General features: G+C 44.1%; 1 protein-coding gene across 1 annotated transcript in view; it reads left to right on the forward strand.

Moving 5' to 3' along the window:
• Window positions 1-9657, forward strand: part of ttll12 (tubulin tyrosine ligase-like family, member 12) — a 37152-nt gene extending 27495 nt beyond the window's left edge. Inside the window, exons 12-14 of the mRNA XM_078416504.1 lie at window positions 4074-4142; window positions 6760-6898; window positions 9089-9657. Coding sequence (XP_078272630.1) covers window positions 4074-4142; window positions 6760-6898; window positions 9089-9240 — 360 coding nt within the window. The 3' untranslated portion in view covers window positions 9241-9657. The remainder of the gene's footprint in view (window positions 1-4073; window positions 4143-6759; window positions 6899-9088) is intronic.
• Window positions 9658-20015: the final 10358 nt, after the last annotated feature.

Below are 20015 nucleotides of genomic sequence, written 5' to 3' on the forward strand. Positions count from 1 at the left end.
GATGCTAATTAGTCGTGGTTTCTGCTCACTGTTGCTCCTCTCTTGCATATCCACCGCGATGGCAGAGGGTCTGACTTGCAGAAATCTGTCATTATGCAAAGTTCCCCCACCCACCTCCAATAAGGTGCAAACCGTGCCGTTATGAAAGAAAACCTGCTGGGTGCAGAGATCAGGAACGATCGTTCCAGAGTTTACAGTGAATAATTTACACTGAAAATGCCTGAACGGGAGAACGTCCGACCGTTTTAAACACTGGTGTGATTTAAAACATCTTCAGAGGCACAGCTGGGAAACGGGCCATTCAGCCCACTGAGCCCGCGGTGACCAAGGATCACCCCGTACACTAGCATCATCCCACATACTGGGGACTATTGCTTTTTTGGAAGCACCCTAGACTGTGGTCTTCCCCCACAGAACCTCGGCGTCGGTATTTATTCACAAAATGCTGGTCAGGCAGCATCTCAGGAGAGAAGGAATGGGTGACGTTTCGGGTCGAGACCCTTCTTCAGACTGATGTCAGGGGGGAGGGACAAAGGAAGGATATAGGTGGAGACAGGAAGACAGTGGGAGATCTGGGAAGGGGGAGGGGAAGAGAGGGACAGAGGAACTATCTAAAGTTGGAGAAGTCAATGTTCATACCACTGGGCTGCAAGCTGCCCAGGCGAAATATGAGGTGCTGTTCCTCCAATTTCCGGTGGGCCTCACTATGGCACTGGAGGAGGCCCATGACAGAAAGGTCAGACTGGGAATGGGAGGGGGAGTTGGCTGCACCGAGCTTCAGTGCGTCCCTCAGCACGTAGGTTATAAGGTCATAAGTGATAGGAGTAAAATTAGGCCATTCGGCCCATCAAGTCTACTCTGCCATTCAATCATGGCTGATCTATCTCTCCCTCCGAACCCCATTCTGCTGCCTTCTCCCCATAACCCCCGACACCCGTTCTAATCAAGAATCTGTCTCTGCCGTAGAAATATCCACTGACTTGGCCTCCACAGCCTTCTGTGGCAAAGAATTCTGCAGATTCACCTGCATACTACGTACGCAAACTCCTGCTGTCTTCCGCAGAACTCACCCAGTTTCCCTTTCTCGTTATTCTGCAGGCTTTTGCTGTTAAAGACTCGCCTTTTATACATTCCTTACACCGCACAGCCTGTGGAACAATGCTTGACTCGATCCCAAACATACCCTCAATTTAAGTGGTCCAATCCGCCTGCCTTTCCACCGCCGGTCAAACCTGTGACCCTTGCTCCCTCTGTCAATGTTTTTCATTGCAGGGCCTTTATCTGTTTATTGGCGTTCCAAAGATAGATCCCAGTCTTCATGGAGACACGTTGTCCTTGGTCAGTGGCTACCCTGCCTGACTGGACAAACCCGAAGACAGACACAGAATGCTGGAGTAACTCAGTGGGACAGGCAGCGTCTCTGGAGAGAAGGAATGGGTGACGTTTTGGGTCGAGACCCTTCTGGCAGCATCTCTGGAGAGAAAGCATCGCCCATTCCTTCTCTCCAGAGATGCTGCCTGTCCCGCTGAGTTACTCCAGCTTTTAGTGTCTGTCGTCGGTTTAAACCAGCATCTGCAGTTCCTTCTTACACAATTCTTCAAGGTATCCCTCTGAATTACAAGCGAACATGCCGGGTTTCTAGCTGTCCAGAGGACTGTGTTTCGCTGGGCCTTTGGTTTTCTAACTTGTTTTCCAACTCCTGTGGAATGCAGGGTCAAATACCAACCTTACTGGTATCATTAGAATCCTTACTTCCCGGTTACCTTAACAGTCCGTTGGTTTAGTGTAGGAAAGAACTGCAGATACTGGTTTAAGCCGAAAGATGGACACAAAGCACTGGAGCAATAGACAATAGGTGCAGGAGGAGGCCATTCGGCCCTTCGAGCCAGCACCGCCATTCAATGTAATCATGGCTGATCATTCTGAAAAAGTTTTTCCTCATCTCAGTTCTAAATGGCCTACCCCTTTATTCTTCAACTGTGGCCCCTTGTTCTGGACTCCCCCAACATTGGGAACATGTTTCCTGCCTCTAACGTGTCCAACCCCTTAATAATCTTATATGTTTCGATAAGATCTCCTCTCATCCTTCTCAGCGGGAGAGGCAGCATCTCTGGGGTGAAGGAATGTGTGACGTTTTAGGATCCAGACCCTTCTGCAGACTGATGAAGAGTCTCGCCCTGAAGCGTCACCCATTCCTTCTCTCCAGCGATGCTGCCTGTCCCGCTGAGTTACTCCAGCGCTTTGTGTCTATCTTCGGTTCCAACACAGTCCGTTGGTTTAACTGATTAAGATCCGTGCTTTCCGACCCAGTTCCCGATGTTTAGTTCAACAACTGAATGCGTGTGGAGTGGAGATGAAGGAATCGAGGAACTGCAGATGGTGGTTTACAAAAAAAGTGTTGTGATTCATTAACCCAGGTGCCTCATACTAAGCAACACAGAAGCAGTGAAAATGCAATAAAAAAGGAACTGCAGATGCTGGTTTATACCGTAGACAGACACAGAGTGCTGGAGTAACTCAGGCGGTATCTCTGGAGAAAAAGAATAGGTGGCGTTTTGGGTTTGGTGGCTGGGGAAGGCATGATAACGAGAGGGGGCTCAAGGATGTGGACAGTGGAATTGGTCGGGCCACCCGGGTGGAGGAGGGAACAGAGGGGAGGGAATGCAGGAGTTACTTGATATTTCCCTTGCATCCCTCTTGCGATCACACCTTCCCCAGCCAACACTGGGGGCAATGTGGGCTTGTATTCACTGGAGCTTAGAAGGATGACAGGGGATCTTATAGAAACATATCAAATTATCAAAAGGACTGGACAAGCTAGATGCAGGGAAAAATGTTCCCACTGTTGGGGGAGTCCAGAACCAGGGGCCACACAGTCTTTAGAATAAAGGGGAGGCCATTTAAAACTGAGGCGAGAAAACAATTTTTCATCCAGAGAGTTATGACTTTGTGGAATTCTCTGCCACAGAGGGCAGTGGAGGCCAAATCACTGGATGGATTTAAGAGAGAGTTAGATAGAGCTCTAGGGGCTAGTGGAATCAAGGGATACGGGGAGAAGGCAGGCACGGGTTATTGATTGGGGACGATCAGCCATGATCACAATGAATGGTGTGGTGCTGGCTCGAAGGGCCGAATGGCCTCCTGCACTTATTTTCTATGTAATATGGATTCCACCCTTCCTGAGGTCATTTGTTGCCACCCTGATTTAGTTCTGGCGTTCTCTCCCCTCTTCCCCCCCCCGCCCCATGTCTACTTTCAGTCTGAAGAAGAGTTCTGCCCCGAAACGTCGGCTATTCCTTTTCTCTAGAGATGTTGCCTGACCCGCTGAGTCTATATACAGAATGCCTTTATTGTCATTCGATACCGAACGAAATTCATTTGCCGGCAGTCACAGAGCAAAAAAAAAGGAACACAAGACACACAACCCCAACACAAACATCCATCACAGCGACTCCAAACACCCCCTCACTGTGATGGAAGGCAAAATAACTTCCTCTCTCTTCCCCCATGCCCCTCCCACGGACAAACAGCTCGACCCCAATCGAGGCGACCGACCCCGCAAGGAGATGGAAGGTCCCGTGGCCGAGCCGCACCGGGCGATGGAAAGTCCTGGAGTCAAAGTGCTGGAGTTATTTTTAAGGTTTATATCAGATAATGGTGCTCTATCCATCTAAAGGTTTGTAAAGACCGACAAAGTTGGCACCAGCAGGGTAAAAATCTGTGCCCTTGCTCCGCTCTGAGCCCAAAGCAGACAGTGTGTAGGAAGGAACTACAAGTGCTGGTTTAAACCGACCGAAGAGACACAAAATGCTGGAGTAACTCAGCAGGTCAGGCAGCATCTATGGAGAGAAGGAATGGGTGACGTCTCGGGTCAGGACCCTTCTTCAGACGGACAAAGCATGAAAGTTGATCAAAGTTTGCCAAATGATTAATTTGACTTTGTTTTAAGTCAGTGAGATTGCACTTATTTCATGACTGTAAACACCTTATAATTAAGAAGCAGTAATCTCTCTCTCCACGATATCAATGTGTTTGTGCTCATTGTACCCGTACACTTGTTTAATTGTTCACAGATCCACTACAATGACTTCATCCCAATGTTTGAGAAGCAGTACCCCGAGAATCCCTGGGCATGTGTACAGGTAGGTTTTAGGGCTTGTACTTTTTCACGAGTCTTTTTACAGCACCCTGTTTCTGAAAAGAATTTGTGGTGTTTTGGATGCAGTAAAAACCATTTAAACTGCCGATTACCAACATAAGAAATGTCACGCATACACAAAGAGCTGCAGATGCTTGTTTACAACAACAAAAAAGACACCAATTACTGGAGTAACTCAGCTGGTCGAGCAGCATCTCTGGAGAACGTGGATCGGTGACGTTTCAGATCGAGTGAAAGATCCTGCCCCGAAACATCGCCTATCGGAGTCTGACGAAGGGGCTCGACCCGAGAGGTCGCCTATTGCCTTTCTCCAGATTTTAGATTTAGAGAAACCGCAGAAACAGGCCCTTCGGCCCACCGGGTCCGCGCCGCCCAGCGATCCCCGCACACTAACACTATCCCACACCCACTAGGGACAATTTCTACATTTTCCCAGCCAATTAACCTACAAACCTGTACGTCTTTGGAGTGTGGGAGGAAACCGAAGATCTCGGAGAAAACCCACGGGGAGAACGTACAAACTCCGTACAGACGGCGCCCGTAGTCGGGATCGAACCTGAGTCTCCGGCGCTGCATTCGCTGTAAGGCAGCAACTCTACCGCTGCGCCACCGTGCCGCCCTGACCTGCTGAGTTACTCCAGCACTTTGTGCCCTTTTGTGTATTAAACCGGCATCTGCAGTTCGTCCTTTCAACCATTGTGAGAGTGGTTGGTATGTTATCGCAAGTTGGCTCTGATCTCGTCTAGATGGTGCAATTAATTTGATAGGAAGCAAAATGGTCATTAAATTGGTGATTGATTAAAAGTTGATTGCAGTTTTACTTGTTTAATTGCAGTCGCCTGCTTTGGCTTTGAAAGGGACACACGTCAGCTTGGCTGATTGTGGTGTAGTTTGGCAGAAGGTCACCCCACTCTAAAGATCACTGCTGCTGATGGTATCTGACTGAGTGCACAAGCCTGCACTATTCTGGCATCCAATTAAGACTCCACCGTACTCAATAACATTGAACGTCATTGGCTGGGGAACCATCAAAGAGCAGCTTGTTAACAGGGATGTTGTGCTTCGCCTTGATTGTTGGCCTACTTCCCCCAGGAGGGGGAAATTGAGAGCCGTCACTCTTAAGGACGGGCCGCGAAAGGGTTTTGCTCTAAAAGTCGGAATCGAGCGGTTTGTTGCAGAACAGACTGAGATCAAGATCTCGAAGATGGGACACACAAAATGCTGGAGTAACTCAACGGGGCGGGCAGCATCTCTGGAGGGGTGACGTTTCGGGTCGAGACCCTTCTTCAGACCGACAGTCGGGGGACAGAGGTATGGAAAGGGTAAGGCGTGAAAGTGAGAGATCAAAGGGGACAAAGTTCAAAGGAAAATGTCGAATAGATCATTGTTGGATGAGGGGAAGGTGACAACGAGGCAAACAAATCAGTAAAATGGAATCAGGCGGACAGTGAAACTAGACTTCACTTTGGTAGCTTTGGACCTTTGCTGTAGACTTTAGCTTTTTAGATTTACAGTGCATGTTTAAATTATCATGTTTTATTTTTTATTGTGCACTGTATATTGTGTTGTTACTTGCGACCAAAGCACCAAGGCAAATTCCTTGCACGTACACACACTTGGCTAATAAAATGTATTCTATTCAATTCAATCCAACTAGATGTGTAGGAAAGAACTGCAGATGCTGGATTAAATCGAAGGTGGACACAAAATGCTGGAGTAACTCGGCGGGACAGGCAGCATCTCTGGAGAAAAGGAATGAGTCTGAAGAAGGGTCTCGATCCGAAACGTCACCCATTCCTTCTCTCCCGAGACGCTGCCTGACCCGCTGAGTTACTCCAGCATTTTGTGTCTACCTTCGATCCAACTAGAATTTGTTTTGAAAAGTGTTTTAATGATGTGTGGCGTTATTCATGTACAAGCAGGTCTGGCCACTTGCAAAGAGGAGGGGAGGTGTAATGAATTGCACATTACCATTGGGTTGTTGAAAGTAAGGAAACCTCCACCTTCTCTCGGCTGAGTAAAGCAAGGGTCCCTGCCACAGTTTATCCCAAACAGTTTATATTACATAGAAACATAGAAAATAGGTGCAGGAGTAGGCCATTCGGCCCTTTGAGCCTGCACCGCCATTCAATATGATCATGGCTGATCATCCAGCTCAGTATCCTGTGCCTGCCTTCTCTCCATATCCCCTGATCCCTTTAGCCACAAGGGCCACATCTAACTCCCTCTTAAATATAGCCAATGAACTGGCCTCAACTACCTTCTGTGGCAGAGAATTCCACAGACTCACCACTCTCTGTGTGAAGAAATGTTTTCTCATCTCGGTCCTAAAAGACTTCCCCCTTATCCTTAAGCTGTGACCCCTAGTTCTGGACTTCCCCAACATCGGGAACAATCTTCCCGCATCTAGCCTCTCCAACCCCTTAAGAATTTTATATGTTTCTATAAGATCCCCCCTCAGTCTTCTAAATTCCAGCGAGTATAAGCCTAGTCTATCCAGTCTTTCTTCATATGAAAGTCCTGCCATCCCAGGGATCAATATTGTGTGTGTTTCGTATTTCCTAATTGTATTATTTGTCTGATTGTCACTTTGGCTGCAGGAGGAGATATACAAATCGTTTGTGGAGCTGTTTCAAGTGGCCACTGCTAAACCTGCCCCCTCTGGCATCTGCAACTACCCGACATCCCGGGCCATTTATGCAGTCGACCTAATGCTGAAATGGGACACTGATGGCGACGGTAGGTTTAGTTTTAGTTTAGAGCCACAGCGCGGCAACAGGCCCTTCGGCCCGCCGGGTCCGTGCCGACCAGCGGTCCCCTCGCACTAACACTATCATACACGCCACCGGGGGGGGGGGGGGGGGCAGTTTACTTTTATACCGAAGCCAATTAACCTACGAACCTGCACGTCTTCAGAAGTGTGGGAGGACACCGGAGTTCTCGGAGAAACCCTACGCGGTCAAGGGGAGAATGCACAAACTGCACAGATACTGTACGGAGACTCTGGCGCTGTAAGGCAGTAGCTCTACCGCTGCACCACCTGCTATAAACATCGATACCGAATACCAGGTGATCTTTCTCGAGGTCTTTTGTCGTTAAGACCAGAGGCAGCATCCCTTCGATAGACAAACGTGCAGCATTGAAAAGGCCCTTTCTGCCCGACGATCGTCAACATCCATTCTCATAAATCCTGCACCATTCCTTATTTATTCTCCTCAACTCCCCCCCCCCCCCCCCCCCCCCCCCATTTTATTATCATGTACACCTCAGGGACAGTTTATCCAGAGAGATTGGGCAGTAATTTGCTGCCTTACAGCACCAGAGACTCCGGTTTGATCCTAACTGTGGGTGCTGTCTGTATGGAGTTTGTATGTTCTCCCTTTGGGTTTTCTCCGGGCGCTCCCATTTCCTCCCGCGCTCCAAAGACGCACGGGTTTGTAGACTAATTGGCTTTGGTAAGTTGTAAAGTTGTTCCTAATGTTCGTCGGTTAGTGTACGGGGTGATCGCTGGTTGCCGAGGACTTGCTGGGCCAAAGGGCCTATTTCCACTCTGTATCTCTTAAAGTGTTGCGACCTCTCGTAAAATATAATTGTCAATTTGGTTCTTTAAGCCTGCATAACAAACAGAGGTTAGACACAAAATGCTGGAGTAACTCGGCCGGGCAGGCAGCATCTCTGGAGAGAAGGATTGGGCGACGTTTCGGGTCGAAACCCTTATTCAGACTGAGAGGCAGGCCCATGACAGAAAGGTCAGACCGGGAGTGGGAGGGGGAGTTGAAGTGCTCGGCCACCGGGAGATCAGATTGGTTAATGCGGACTGAGCGCAGGTATTGAGCGAAGCGATCGCCGAGCCTGCGCTTGGTTTCGCCGATGTAAATAAGTTGACATCTGGAGCAGCATATCCTCTGTCCCTCTCTTCCTCTCCTCCTTCCCAGATCTCCCGCTATCTTCCTGTCTCCACCTATGACCTTCCTTTGTCCCGCCCCCCTGACATCAGTCTGAAGAAGGGTCTCGACCCGAAACGTCACCCATTCCTTCTCTCCTGAGATGCTGCCTGACCTGCTGAGTTACTCCAGCATTTTGTGAATAAATACCTTTCGCTTTGTACCAGCATCTGCAGTTATTTTCTTATACACAATGATGCGCACAATCAGTAAAATGAATCAGGACGACAGTGGAGCAAGTCTGAGAAGTAGGGTGGCGGGGGAAAGCAAGGGTTACTTAGAGAAATCAATATTCATACCGAAGATAGACACAAAATGCTGGAGTAACTCAGCGGGACTGGCAGCGTCTCTGGATCAAGGGGACTAGGTGACAGTTGTACCGGGCCCTGGTGAGACCGCACCTGGAGTACTGTGTGCAGTTTTGGTCTCCAAATTTGAGGAAGGATATTCTTGCTATTGAGGGCGTGCAGCGTAGGTTCACTAGGTTAATTCCCGGAATGGCGGGACTGTCGTATGTTGAAAGGCTGGAGCAATTAGGCTTGTATACACTGGAATTTAGAAGGATGAGGGGGATCTTATTGAAACATATAAGATAATTAGGGGATTGGACACATTAGAGGCAGGAAACATGTTCCCAATGTTGGGGGAGTCCAGAACAAGGGGCCACAGTTTAAGAATAAGGGGTAGGCCATTTAGAACGGAGATGAGGAAGAACTTTTTCAGTCAGAGAGTGGTGAAGGTGTGGAATTCTCTGCCTCAGAAGGCAGGAGAGGCCAGTTCGTTGGATGCTTTCAAGAGAGAGCTGGATAGAGCTCTTAAGGATAGCGGAGTGAGGGGGTATGGGGAGAAGGCAGGAACGGGGTACTGATTGAGAGTGATCAGCCATGATCGCATTGAATGGCGGTGCTGGCTCGAAGGGCTGAATGGCCTACTCCTGCACCTATTGTCTATTGTCTATTAACAAGCGGCTGTGTTTGTCTTCCAGGAAAGCCGGTCATGCAGCCTCAGATTCTGGAAGTGAACTACAACCCAGACTGCGCGCGAGCTTGCAAGTACCACCCCGACTTTTTCAACGACGTGTTCAACGTACTCTTCCTGGACGAGGCGACCGGGCACAACGTCACTCTCTTGAGCTGATCCCGTTGTCAAGATCGCACGACGCAAATTGTCGGAGAACTTGAGGCGGAAAACCAGTCAGCGAGGTTGAAAGGCGACACCGAGTGGTTTCAGAAGTGATGGGGGGGGCGCCAGGATTAGGCCATTCGGCCCATCGAGTCTACTCCGCCATTCATGGTGGCTGGTGTTATCTTTCCCTCTCAACCCCATTCTCCTGCCTTCTCCCCATAACCCCTGACACCCGCACTAGTACGAAGATACAGATGTGGGACATCTGGAAATTCTGCACATTAACGCCTTTCGCATCGTTGGAATTTGAGTTCAAGCCTGTTTTCAACTTTTATTACAGTGCCTTTTGTTGGGAATAAAAGCCCTTTATGGGATGGTCATGATTTGCAGGTGGTTTGACAATCTCGCATTAAATAAAGAATCTTGCTTTGGTGATTTGTGCGGTTTCTTTCTCGGATGATTGTTGAAGAACAGAAATGCTTCGTGTCGGAAGGAACTGCAGATTCTGGTTTCTAGACCGAAGATCAGTGATGGAAATGGGGGGGGGGGGTACACAGGGGGACGTGTGAGGTTATCCACTTTGGTGGTAAGAATAGGAAGGCAGATTATTATCTGAATGGTGTCAAGTTAGGAAAAGGGGACGTACAACGAGATTTGGGTGTCCTAGTGCATCAGTCACTGAAAGGAAGCATGCAGGTACAGCAGGCAGTGAAGAAAGCCAATGGAATGTTGGCCTTCATAACAAGGGGCGTTGTGTATAGGAGCAAAGAGGTCCTTCTGCAGTTGTACGGGGCCCTAGTGAGACCGCACCTGGAGTACTGTGTGCAGATTTGGTCTCCAAATTTGAGGAAGGATATTCTTGCTATTGAGGGTGTGCAGCGTAGGTTTACTAGGTTGATTCCCGGAATGGCGGGACTGTCATATGTTGAAAGACTGGAGCGACTAGGCTTGTATACACTGGAATTTAGAAGGATGAGAGGGGATCTTATTGAAACATATAAGAAGGCAGGAACAGGGTACTGATTGAGAATGATCAGCCATGTTCACATTGAATGGCGAAGCTGGCTCGAAGGGCCGAATGGCCTACTCCTGCAGCTATTGTTCCCCTAGTTTTCAATTTCCAGCTCGGGTTTAATGAGTACTGCAGAAAGATTCGAGTCGTTTATCACTTTATTCAACTCAGACGAAAACGATTTGTTAACTGCCACTGTTAACACTTGTTAATAGCCAGTAGTTAACAGGTAGTAGTTATACAATGTGTCATCAATACATCGATCCACATTCCTCAGTAAATGCAATTGTGTTATGACCATTTATTAATGACATCGCGTTCCTTTGAATAAAATTCAAGGGAGAATTTCTTAAACTCACTGTCACGGGCGATCGGACCGCGAGCACGGGCTCAGGTAAAGTCACGTTATTTTATTCCACGTTATTTTATTTGCCTCTCTGCCGCTGTGCCTCAGTTGTTTCAGTTAAATTAGAATGGATGGGGAGAAAATTAAATAAGTAGTACCAATAGTTTTTTTCCAGCCTAAATCGTGAGTGGTGAATATTTTATTGTGGGTGGTTTTAATTAGCAAAACAATAGTGCAAGTGGAAATATTTTATTATATATCACTATAAAATTTTATTATATATCACTATCAAATATCTATAAATTTCAGATTTGTGTACCCCTGTGAAAATGAGCATACTGAGATAGACACATAGAAAATAGGCCAAGGAGTAGGCCATTCGGCCCTTCGAGCCTGCACTGCCATTCAATATGATCATGGCTGGTCATCCAGCTCAGTAACCTGTACCTGCCTTCTCTCCATACCCCCTGATCCCTTTAGCCACAAGGGCCACATCTAACTCCCTCTTAAATATAGCCAATGAACTGGCCTCAACTACCTTCTGTGGCAGAGAATTCCACAGACTCACCACTCTCTGTGTGAAGAAATGTTTTCTCATCTCGGTCCTAAAAGACTTCCCCCCTTATCCTTAAGCTGTGACCCCTGGTTCTGGGGTTTGAAAGAAAGCGTCTTCAGATCGATGAAGAAATAAATGATAATGAAAACACTCTGCCAGAAAAGAAGGCAAAATTACTTGAAAATGATAATGTAACTGCTGCAGCTGTTTTGCCTGATGCTGCTGTTTCGCCTGATGCTGCTGTTTCGCCTGATGCTGCTGTTTCGCCTGATGCAGCTGTTTCGCCTGATGCTGCTGTTTCGCCTGATGCAGCTGTTTCGCCTGATGCAGCTGTTTCGCCTGATGCAGCTGTTTCGCCTGATGCTGCACGTGAAGATATTGAAAAATGTGATCTCCCAGACTGTCGGACACAAGAAATGTACTTAAACAAAAAGAAAGCATATCCCTGGCTAATTGTTAAAAACAGAAAGCTAGGATGTAGTGTATGCAACAAGTGTCATCTTGGACCTGAACGAACACAAGGAATTCATTTGTCTCGTGAGTGGTGGTTGTTGTTCGTCCTTCGGGTTCGAAGATGACCATGACTTCACTTTCAGTTGGAGGATTGGTGACTGTGGGTCCGGAAGTGACTGGTGAGGCCAATCCGGGCCCGGAAGGCACGCCCACACATAGGACACAAGTGGATGGGTGCTGCAGTGGAAGTGGAGGTAGCCCGGGCCTTGCGCGCGGTGCGTTCCCTCTGGGCCTCTGCAGTGCGTCTGTTCTCTGCTGCACGGGCTCCTGTGGTGAGCTTGCTACGCCAGGTTGGACGGTCCAGAGCAAGATACTCCCAAGTGCGGAGGTTGATGTCCAAGTCTTTGAGGGACACTTTGAGGCAGTCCTTAAACCGTTTCTTCTGTCCTCCTACTGAGCGCTTGCCCTGACAGTTCTCCATACAGAAGCTGTTTTGGCAGTCGACTCTCGGCCATTCTGACGACATGGCCTGCCCATCTGGCTTGGGCTTTCCGTAGGAGGGTGTGGACGCTGGGGATGTTAATGTAGTAGGAGTGAGTGATGACAAAGCAAAAACAGTTAATGAGTTTAAGAAAAAAGATTTTTAAGCACAAAAATAGTGACGCTCTTATCAGATGCCAAAAAAATCAATCGAAAATGTAGTGTATATGTCACTGAAAAAGGATGAAGCAAAAACAGGTCGAGTTTTTAGAACTGTATATAATATTGTACACAAAGGTAGGCCCTACACAGTTATGTCTTCTGATATTGAACTGCAAGAAAGAAACGGCATCGACTTAGGGTACGTTCTACACTCGTAAGTCATGTGCAGATGTTTCTCACCACATAGGGAACCTGATGCGAAAGACAGTGGTGGAAAATATAATTTCAAAACAATCTAAAATGTCTATTATGATTGATGAATCTGCTACTATTAATGGGAAAACTGTTCTAGTAGTCTGCTTGAGAGCAGCAGTTGGTGAATCTTCCCAACCTATATCATTCTATTTTGACTTAGAACATATGAAACTTGGTGCAAATGCAAAATCTATATATGATGGGCTGCTAAGTTGCTTATAAAGAGGTGGTTTTTCAATACAGTACCTAAAAGAAAATGTGATATCACTTGTAACTGATGGTGCATCAGTAATGTTAGGACGAAATGCAGGGGTTGCAAAACTATTCCTTGATGATTTCTAATCATACCTAATGCAACTGTTTGGCACTGTGCCAGTCACAGGCTTGAACTCAGTGTAGGTGATGCTATAAATGAAGTTGCAGGTTTGAATCGTTTTCAGATGTTTTGTGATAAATTGTACTCCTTACATCATAGGTCTAAGAATCAGGATGCGTTAACTGCATGTGCTGAGGCTCTTCACTGTCAACTGTTGAAAATTGGTCGTGTTTTCAGTGTGAGATGGGTTGCTTCGTCTTACCGAACTGCAAAGGCAATGTGGCAGTCTTGTAAAGCTATTTGGGAGCATTTTGGAAAAGCACGCTGTGATGCTTCAAGATCTGGTGCAGAGAGCAAAGTACGAGGGGCTGTAAAAAGTATTAGAATCGTCAGCTTTCGTAAATAATTTGGGCTTGTTGATGGACAGTTTGCTAGAGTTGTCCGAACTGTCACTTCAATTGCAGAACCGAAATTGTACACTTAGTAAAGTACATGAGGAAATTAAACGAACTATCAAGGTTCTTGAATGTCAAATAGAGAAGCCAGGAAAGTTTTATACTCAAGTGGAGAAAGCAACAAGCCAGATGATATTTAATGGAATAAATTTGAGAGCTGGTAAAGTACCTACTATACATAGACAACAGTTTTTGAGGAGTTTGGTCAATAATATGAAATCCAGGCTGCTTGAATCTACAACAGCTTCCAATGATAAATGTAAACAGTTAATTAACAAGTCAAAATATTTAGATATTAACAATATTCCAGAAGATTCACTTTTTACCTTTGGGGATAATGATATAGAAGAAATGGCAGAACATTTTGGCTTAAATGGTTGGCTTTGTGTCAGAGCCTTCAAGGAATCTAAAGGGAAGATAATTTCTGCAGATTTTCAGCAGCTGGTAACGGCTGTAAATACAACTCCGGTATCATATCATCATATATATACAGCCGGAAACAGGCCTTTTCGGCCCTCCAAGTCTGTGCCGCCCAGCGATCCCCGCACACTAACACTATCCTACACACACTAGGGACAATTTTTACATTTACCCAGTCAATTAACCTACATACCTGTACGTCTTTGGAGTGTGGGAGGAAACCAAAGATCTCGGAGAAAACCCACGCAGGTCACGGGGAGAACGTACAAACTCCTTACAGTGCAGCACCCGTAGTCAGGATCGAACCTGAGTCTCCGGCGCTGCATTCGCTGTAAAGCAGCAACTCTACCGCTGCGCCACCGTGCTGCCCCTGGTATCAACAGCAGAATGTGAAAGAAGCTTCAGTGGCATGAATTTCTGCATGTCACCACAACGTGCAAGACTTCAAACTCATCATCTCTCAACTCTTCTATTTATTAAGTTGGTGGGACCTCTTCTGTCAAAATTCAACCCCGAAGAATATGTGAGGACATGGCTTCTTAGTGGCAGAAAGAAAGAGGTGACAGAAAAAAATGGAGATTGTATACCATTATGGAACATTTTGTAATGTAAACAGAGAGAGAGAGAGAGAGAGATGCCAGAAAGCAGCTCTGACATATAATACACAATAAACAAGTTATGCATTCTTGTACTCTTACATGGGTATGACCGCACATAAAAAAATCCCCCCCTTCCTTCCCATCCTCAGACTCACGGAACTTAGAGTATCCCTAGTTCCGAAAACCCATTTCCATCACTGCCGAAGATAGACACAAAAGCTCAGCGGGTCTGAAGAAGGGTCTCGACCCGAAACGCCCATTCCTTCTCTCCAGAGATGCTGCCTGTCCTGCTGAGTTACTCCAGCTTTTTGCGTCCAGCTTTAGGCAGCATCTTTGGTGAGAAGGAAGAGGGGACATTTCAGGTCGAGACCCTTTTTGATGGTCAGGCTTGACAGCTAATTCTTCAAAGATTTGTTTGTCTTGAACGGGACTAAGGGCCAGTTACTGTATCAGAGATATTGCGTTGTTCGTGTCATGGAGTTATACAACACAGAAACAGGCCCATCAAGTCCATGCCAAACCGTTTGCCCAACTGCACTAACCCCATTTGTCTGCATTGTGACCCTATCCTTCTATGCCTTGCCTCTGTAAATGGCTGGCTAAATGCCTCTTACTCTCATATGTTCTAGGAGAAGAATTGGGCCATTTGGCCCATCAAGTCTACTCCACCCTTCAATCATAGCTGATCTATCTTTCCCTCTCAACCCCATTCTCCCCATACCTCCTGACACCCGCACTAATCAACAATCTATCTCTGCCTTAATATATTCACTGACTTGGCCTCCACAGCCTTCTGTCAAAGAATTCTACAGATTCATCCATCACCCTCTTAACAATAGAAATTCCTCCTCATCTCCTTCCTAAAAGAATGTCCTTTAATTCTGAGGCTATGACCTCTAGTCCTAGACTCTCCCACCAGTAGAAACATCCTCTCCACATTCACGCTATCCAAGCCTTTCACTATTCTGTACGTTTCATTCTTCTAAACTCCAGCGCGTACAGGCCCAGTGCTGTCAAACGTTCTGAATTTATTCAATAGAAGCAAGGAACTGCAGATTCTGGTTTACAAAAAAGGACACAAAGTACTGGAGTAACTCAACAGGCCAGGCAGCATCTCTGGAGAACGTGGATAGGTGACGTTTCAGGTCGAGACCCATCTGATTGACATGGGTCTGAATCAGTGTCCTGACCCGAAATGTCACCAATTCCTGTTCTTGGGATTTATTTAACTAGATGTGTTAAATAGAAACACAGATTACTTTCAATCTTAGTTTATAATAATAATAATAATGTATTACATTTATATAGCGCTTTTCATACACTCAAAGACGCTTTACAGGGATTTAAAGAACATAGGGAAGTGAATAAATAGATAAATAAGTAAACGAACAGAGAAAGGAGACAGAAGGTGAGGTGACCTTCAGTGGTTGAAGGCAGTGCTGAACAGGTGAGACTTCAGTGATGTTTTGAATGTGGTGAGTGTGGAGGAGTCTTTGACGGTTTGGGGTAGTGAGTTCCATAGGGTGGGAGCAGCGATGGAGAAAGCCCTGTCCCCCCAGGATCTGAGTTTGGTCCGGATGGGGGGGATAGGAGATTGGCAGCAGCAGAGCGGAGGGTGCAGGTGGGAGTGTGCCTGTGGAGGAGGTCAGTCAGGTAGGATGGGGCCAGGTTATGGAGGGCTTTGTAGGTCATGAGGAGGATTTTGTACTGGATTCTCTGGGGGATGGAGAGCCAGTGGAGTTTATAAAGGACGGGGGTGATATGGTCACGGATCGGGGTGTGGGTGAGTAGACGGGCAGCGGAGTTTTGAATGTATTGAAGTTTACTGATACAGCGTAGAGAAACGGGCCCTTTGGCCCACCAAGTCCACACTGACCAGCGATCCCTGCACACTAACACTACCCTACACACACTAGGGACTATTGACATTTATACCAAGCCAATTAACCTACATACCTGTACATCTTTGGAGTGTGGGAGGAAACCCACGCAGGTCACGGGGAGAATGTACTGGGATCGATCCGGGTCTGTGGCGCTGTAAGGCAGCAACTCTACCACCTTTTTTTAATCATGAAAACCTCACAATCACATTCGTGAGACACGAACTCCCACGTACAAAACTTTAGATAAGACACAAAAAGCTGGAGTAACTCAGCGGGTCAGGGGGCATCTCTGGAGAGAAGGAATGGGTGACGTTTTGGGTCGAACCCAAATCCTCGCTGACTCGCCCAGTTTGAATTTAATCTTTTTTTTTTTTTTTTTTTTTTTTTTTTTTTTTAAAGCATATGTACAAATCGAAATAATAAAAAAAAAAACACATTTGTTACAAAGTTCTTACATAGCTTCAATTTTTAAATTTTTGAAGAGAGAAAGTAAAAATAAAAATATAAAACTATAAACTTGGGAAGAGAGAGTAAGAGGGTTAAAAAAAAAAAAAAGGATCTAACAATAAAAATTAACGGGAGTAGATCCGGGAGACAAAAACCACAGCTGTACATCCAACCCCCAACTCAAGTTTCAACTTTTTATTTCAATTTTTTTTTTTTTTTTTTATTTTAGTCCTGTGCCAAACCCATTTACTTTTCTAAAAATTCAATAAATGGAGACCATATTTTTAAAAATAACTCAGGTTTGTCGATTAAGGCAAACCTTATTTTTTCCAAATGCAGGGTCTCTGTCATTTCCATAGTCCACATTTTAATTGTGGGGGTTATTGGTTTTTTCCAAAATTTAAGTATTAGTTTTTTCGCAGTTATTAGACTGTAATCAAGAAAATGTACCTGACTTACTGTAAAATTTGTAGTATGTTCTGATAATCCTAATATAATTAATTTTGGGTCCATATCTAATTTTTTATTAATAACTTTAGAAACTATTTTAAAAATCTCCAACCAGAAGTTTTGCATTTTTATACAAGTTACGAAAATATGAGTTAAATTAGCTTCTTGAAATTTACATTTATCACACATAGGAGAGATACTAGGAAAAATCCTATTTAATTTCGTCTTCGAATAATGTAATCTATGTATTATTTTAAATTGTATTAAGGAATGTCTAGTATTCAATGAACATTGATGTATATGTTGTAAACTTTCATCCCATATATCTTGCATTATAAATTGATTCAATTCGTCCTCCCATGCTCGTCTATAAGATTCTGATGACGGAATGTCAATGTCAAGGAGAATATTGTAAATAAAAGATATTAATTTATTTGAGTTATAATGTCGATTCAGGCATACATCAAGTGTTTCTGGACCTCTAAACTTATATTCTTGCATGTGTGATTTTACATAATCTCTAAGTTGTAAATATCTAAAATAATTATTAACATGTAATCCGTACTTCTGCTGTAACTCCTGAAACGAAAGAAAAGTTCCCTTATGATAAAGATCTCCCACCCTTTTGATTCCATAACTTTTCCATTGAGCAAAGCCTCTATCTAAGACAGACGGTTTAAAAGAAGGATTATTCGCAATAGGAAGGAAAACAGATAATTTACTCAATTTTAACGTAAGCTTTAATTGTTTCCAGGTACGGATAACACTATGTATAATGGGATTACCTCCATATGTTTTTTTATTTAAATTTATTGGAGCTAAGAGGATCGCACCAATATCGAATGGTAAACAATCCTCTTTCTCCATCTTTAACCAATCCGGTTGTTGATCAGAATCATCCAACCAGCAGGTTATATTTTTAATATTAACCGCCCAATAATAAAATAAAAAGTTAGGTAAAGCAATTCCTCCATTAATTTTAGACTTACATAAGTGTCTTTTATTTATTCTATGAGTCTTGTAGTCCCAAATAAAATTAGTAACAATTGAATCAATTTTTAAAAAAAACTTTTTTGGAAGGTAGATCGGAATTGCTTGAAATAAGTATAGTAGCTGTGGAAGAAAGATCATCTTTATAGCATTACTACGACCAACTAATGATATAGGAAGTGTTTTCCAAAATTGGATATTTCTGTGTAATTTAGCAAGTAAAGGAGGAAAATTTGATTTAAATAAAGAAGTATATTTCCTAGTCACGTAAATTCCAAGATATTTAAACTTTTCATAGGCAATTTTAAAAGGAAATTGTTGAAGTATGGCCGGAATATGCTCCATTATTGGCATAATTTCACTTTTATACCAGTTAATTCTATAACCTGAAAATGAACCAAATTGAGTTATGAGATTTAATAAATTCGGAATGCTAATTTCTGGCTTTGTAATATATATTAATACATCATCCGCATATAAAGAAATTTTATTGGTTGTATGTTTAGTGTTGTAGCCATAAATATCTGAATTTGATCTAATACTCTCAGCAAGTGGTTCTATAATAAGGGCAAATAAAAGTGGTGATAGTGGACATCCTTGTCTACAACCCCTAGCTAAATGAAATTTAGATGACAGCATTTGATTAGTTAATATTCTAGCTGTTGGGGATGTATATAAAAGTTTCACCCATGCACAAAAATTTTCACCTAGTTGAAATTTTTCCATCACTGAGAAAAGATAGGGCCATTCTACTTGATCAAATGCTTTTTCAGCATCTAGCGCAGTGGTTCCCAACCTTTCAAATATAGCGACCCATTTTAGAACAAGCAATCATGAAGCGACCCCAACCCTTAAAATATCTTATATATACATTCGGTTTTTGTACAACAAACTGCCATATATTGCGATTATTGAATTATAGATTATTTATTCATAAAAAATTCCAAAGCTCCTACAAACATTAATTAATTGCAAATCAATTCAAAATTGTTCGAACACACAAATTTCCACCTTTATGTAAAATATGTTTATGAACTGACTTTAATGAGACGGCTGGTATTGCAGTTTTTTAGCTAGCAATTCTATCCTGGGCTCCGTTGTCGATATGGCACACCTCAAGTCGTCTTCCAGATTTAATTTATTTCGGTATTTGTTTTTAAGGATGAGAAGTTGGGAGAATGCTGCTTCACATAAGTAAGTTGTTGGGAAGGGCAATAAATTCCTTATCGCGATTTCTGATATTACTGGGAATTTTTGGAAACTTTTTGCCCAAAATTCTTGTAGTTGCAATTCACCAAACCATGATTTAGCTTCAAAATTGTTTTTTAAGTCGATGAACTCTTCTTCTGCTGCTTCAGGGATATTAGATACATTGGCATTGAATGGGTTGATTGTAAGGGAGAAAGATTTGCAACATTCATCAGGAAAATAACTTCTTAATCGAACAGTAAGAATTTCCAAATGCTCTTGTATCAAGCTATATAAGTCATCGATGTTAATTTCATTTGCCGCTTCTTCAACAAATTGGACAAGTGTTGGGAACATGTATAATTTCTTATGGTTAATTTTGGTGATCCAGAGTTCCAATTTCATTTTGAAAGACGATATGTTTTCAGACAAAGATATTATCGTACTTTCCTTACCCTGTAATCCTGTATTAACACTATTAAATATCTCAAAAATGTCGACCAGGTATGCCAATTTGCACAACGTAAATTCATCCGTCAACAATGATTCATATTCGCTTGCATTTTGAGAATCGAGAAATATTTGAAGCTCTCCTCTTAATTCAAAAAATCTCTTCAACGCCTTTCCTTTCGAGAGCCATCTTACCTCTGTGTGAAACAATAGTGCTTCATGCGTTGATCCCAAATCCTCACATAAAACTTTGAAGAGCCGTGTTGCAAGTGGCCTTGATTTAACGACATTTACTGCTTTAATCACTCGGTTAAGCACTTCTTTC

Source organism: Rhinoraja longicauda, chromosome 20 (assembly GCF_053455715.1).
Source record: "Rhinoraja longicauda isolate Sanriku21f chromosome 20, sRhiLon1.1, whole genome shotgun sequence".
Taxonomy (NCBI): Eukaryota; Metazoa; Chordata; class Chondrichthyes; order Rajiformes; family Arhynchobatidae; genus Rhinoraja; species Rhinoraja longicauda.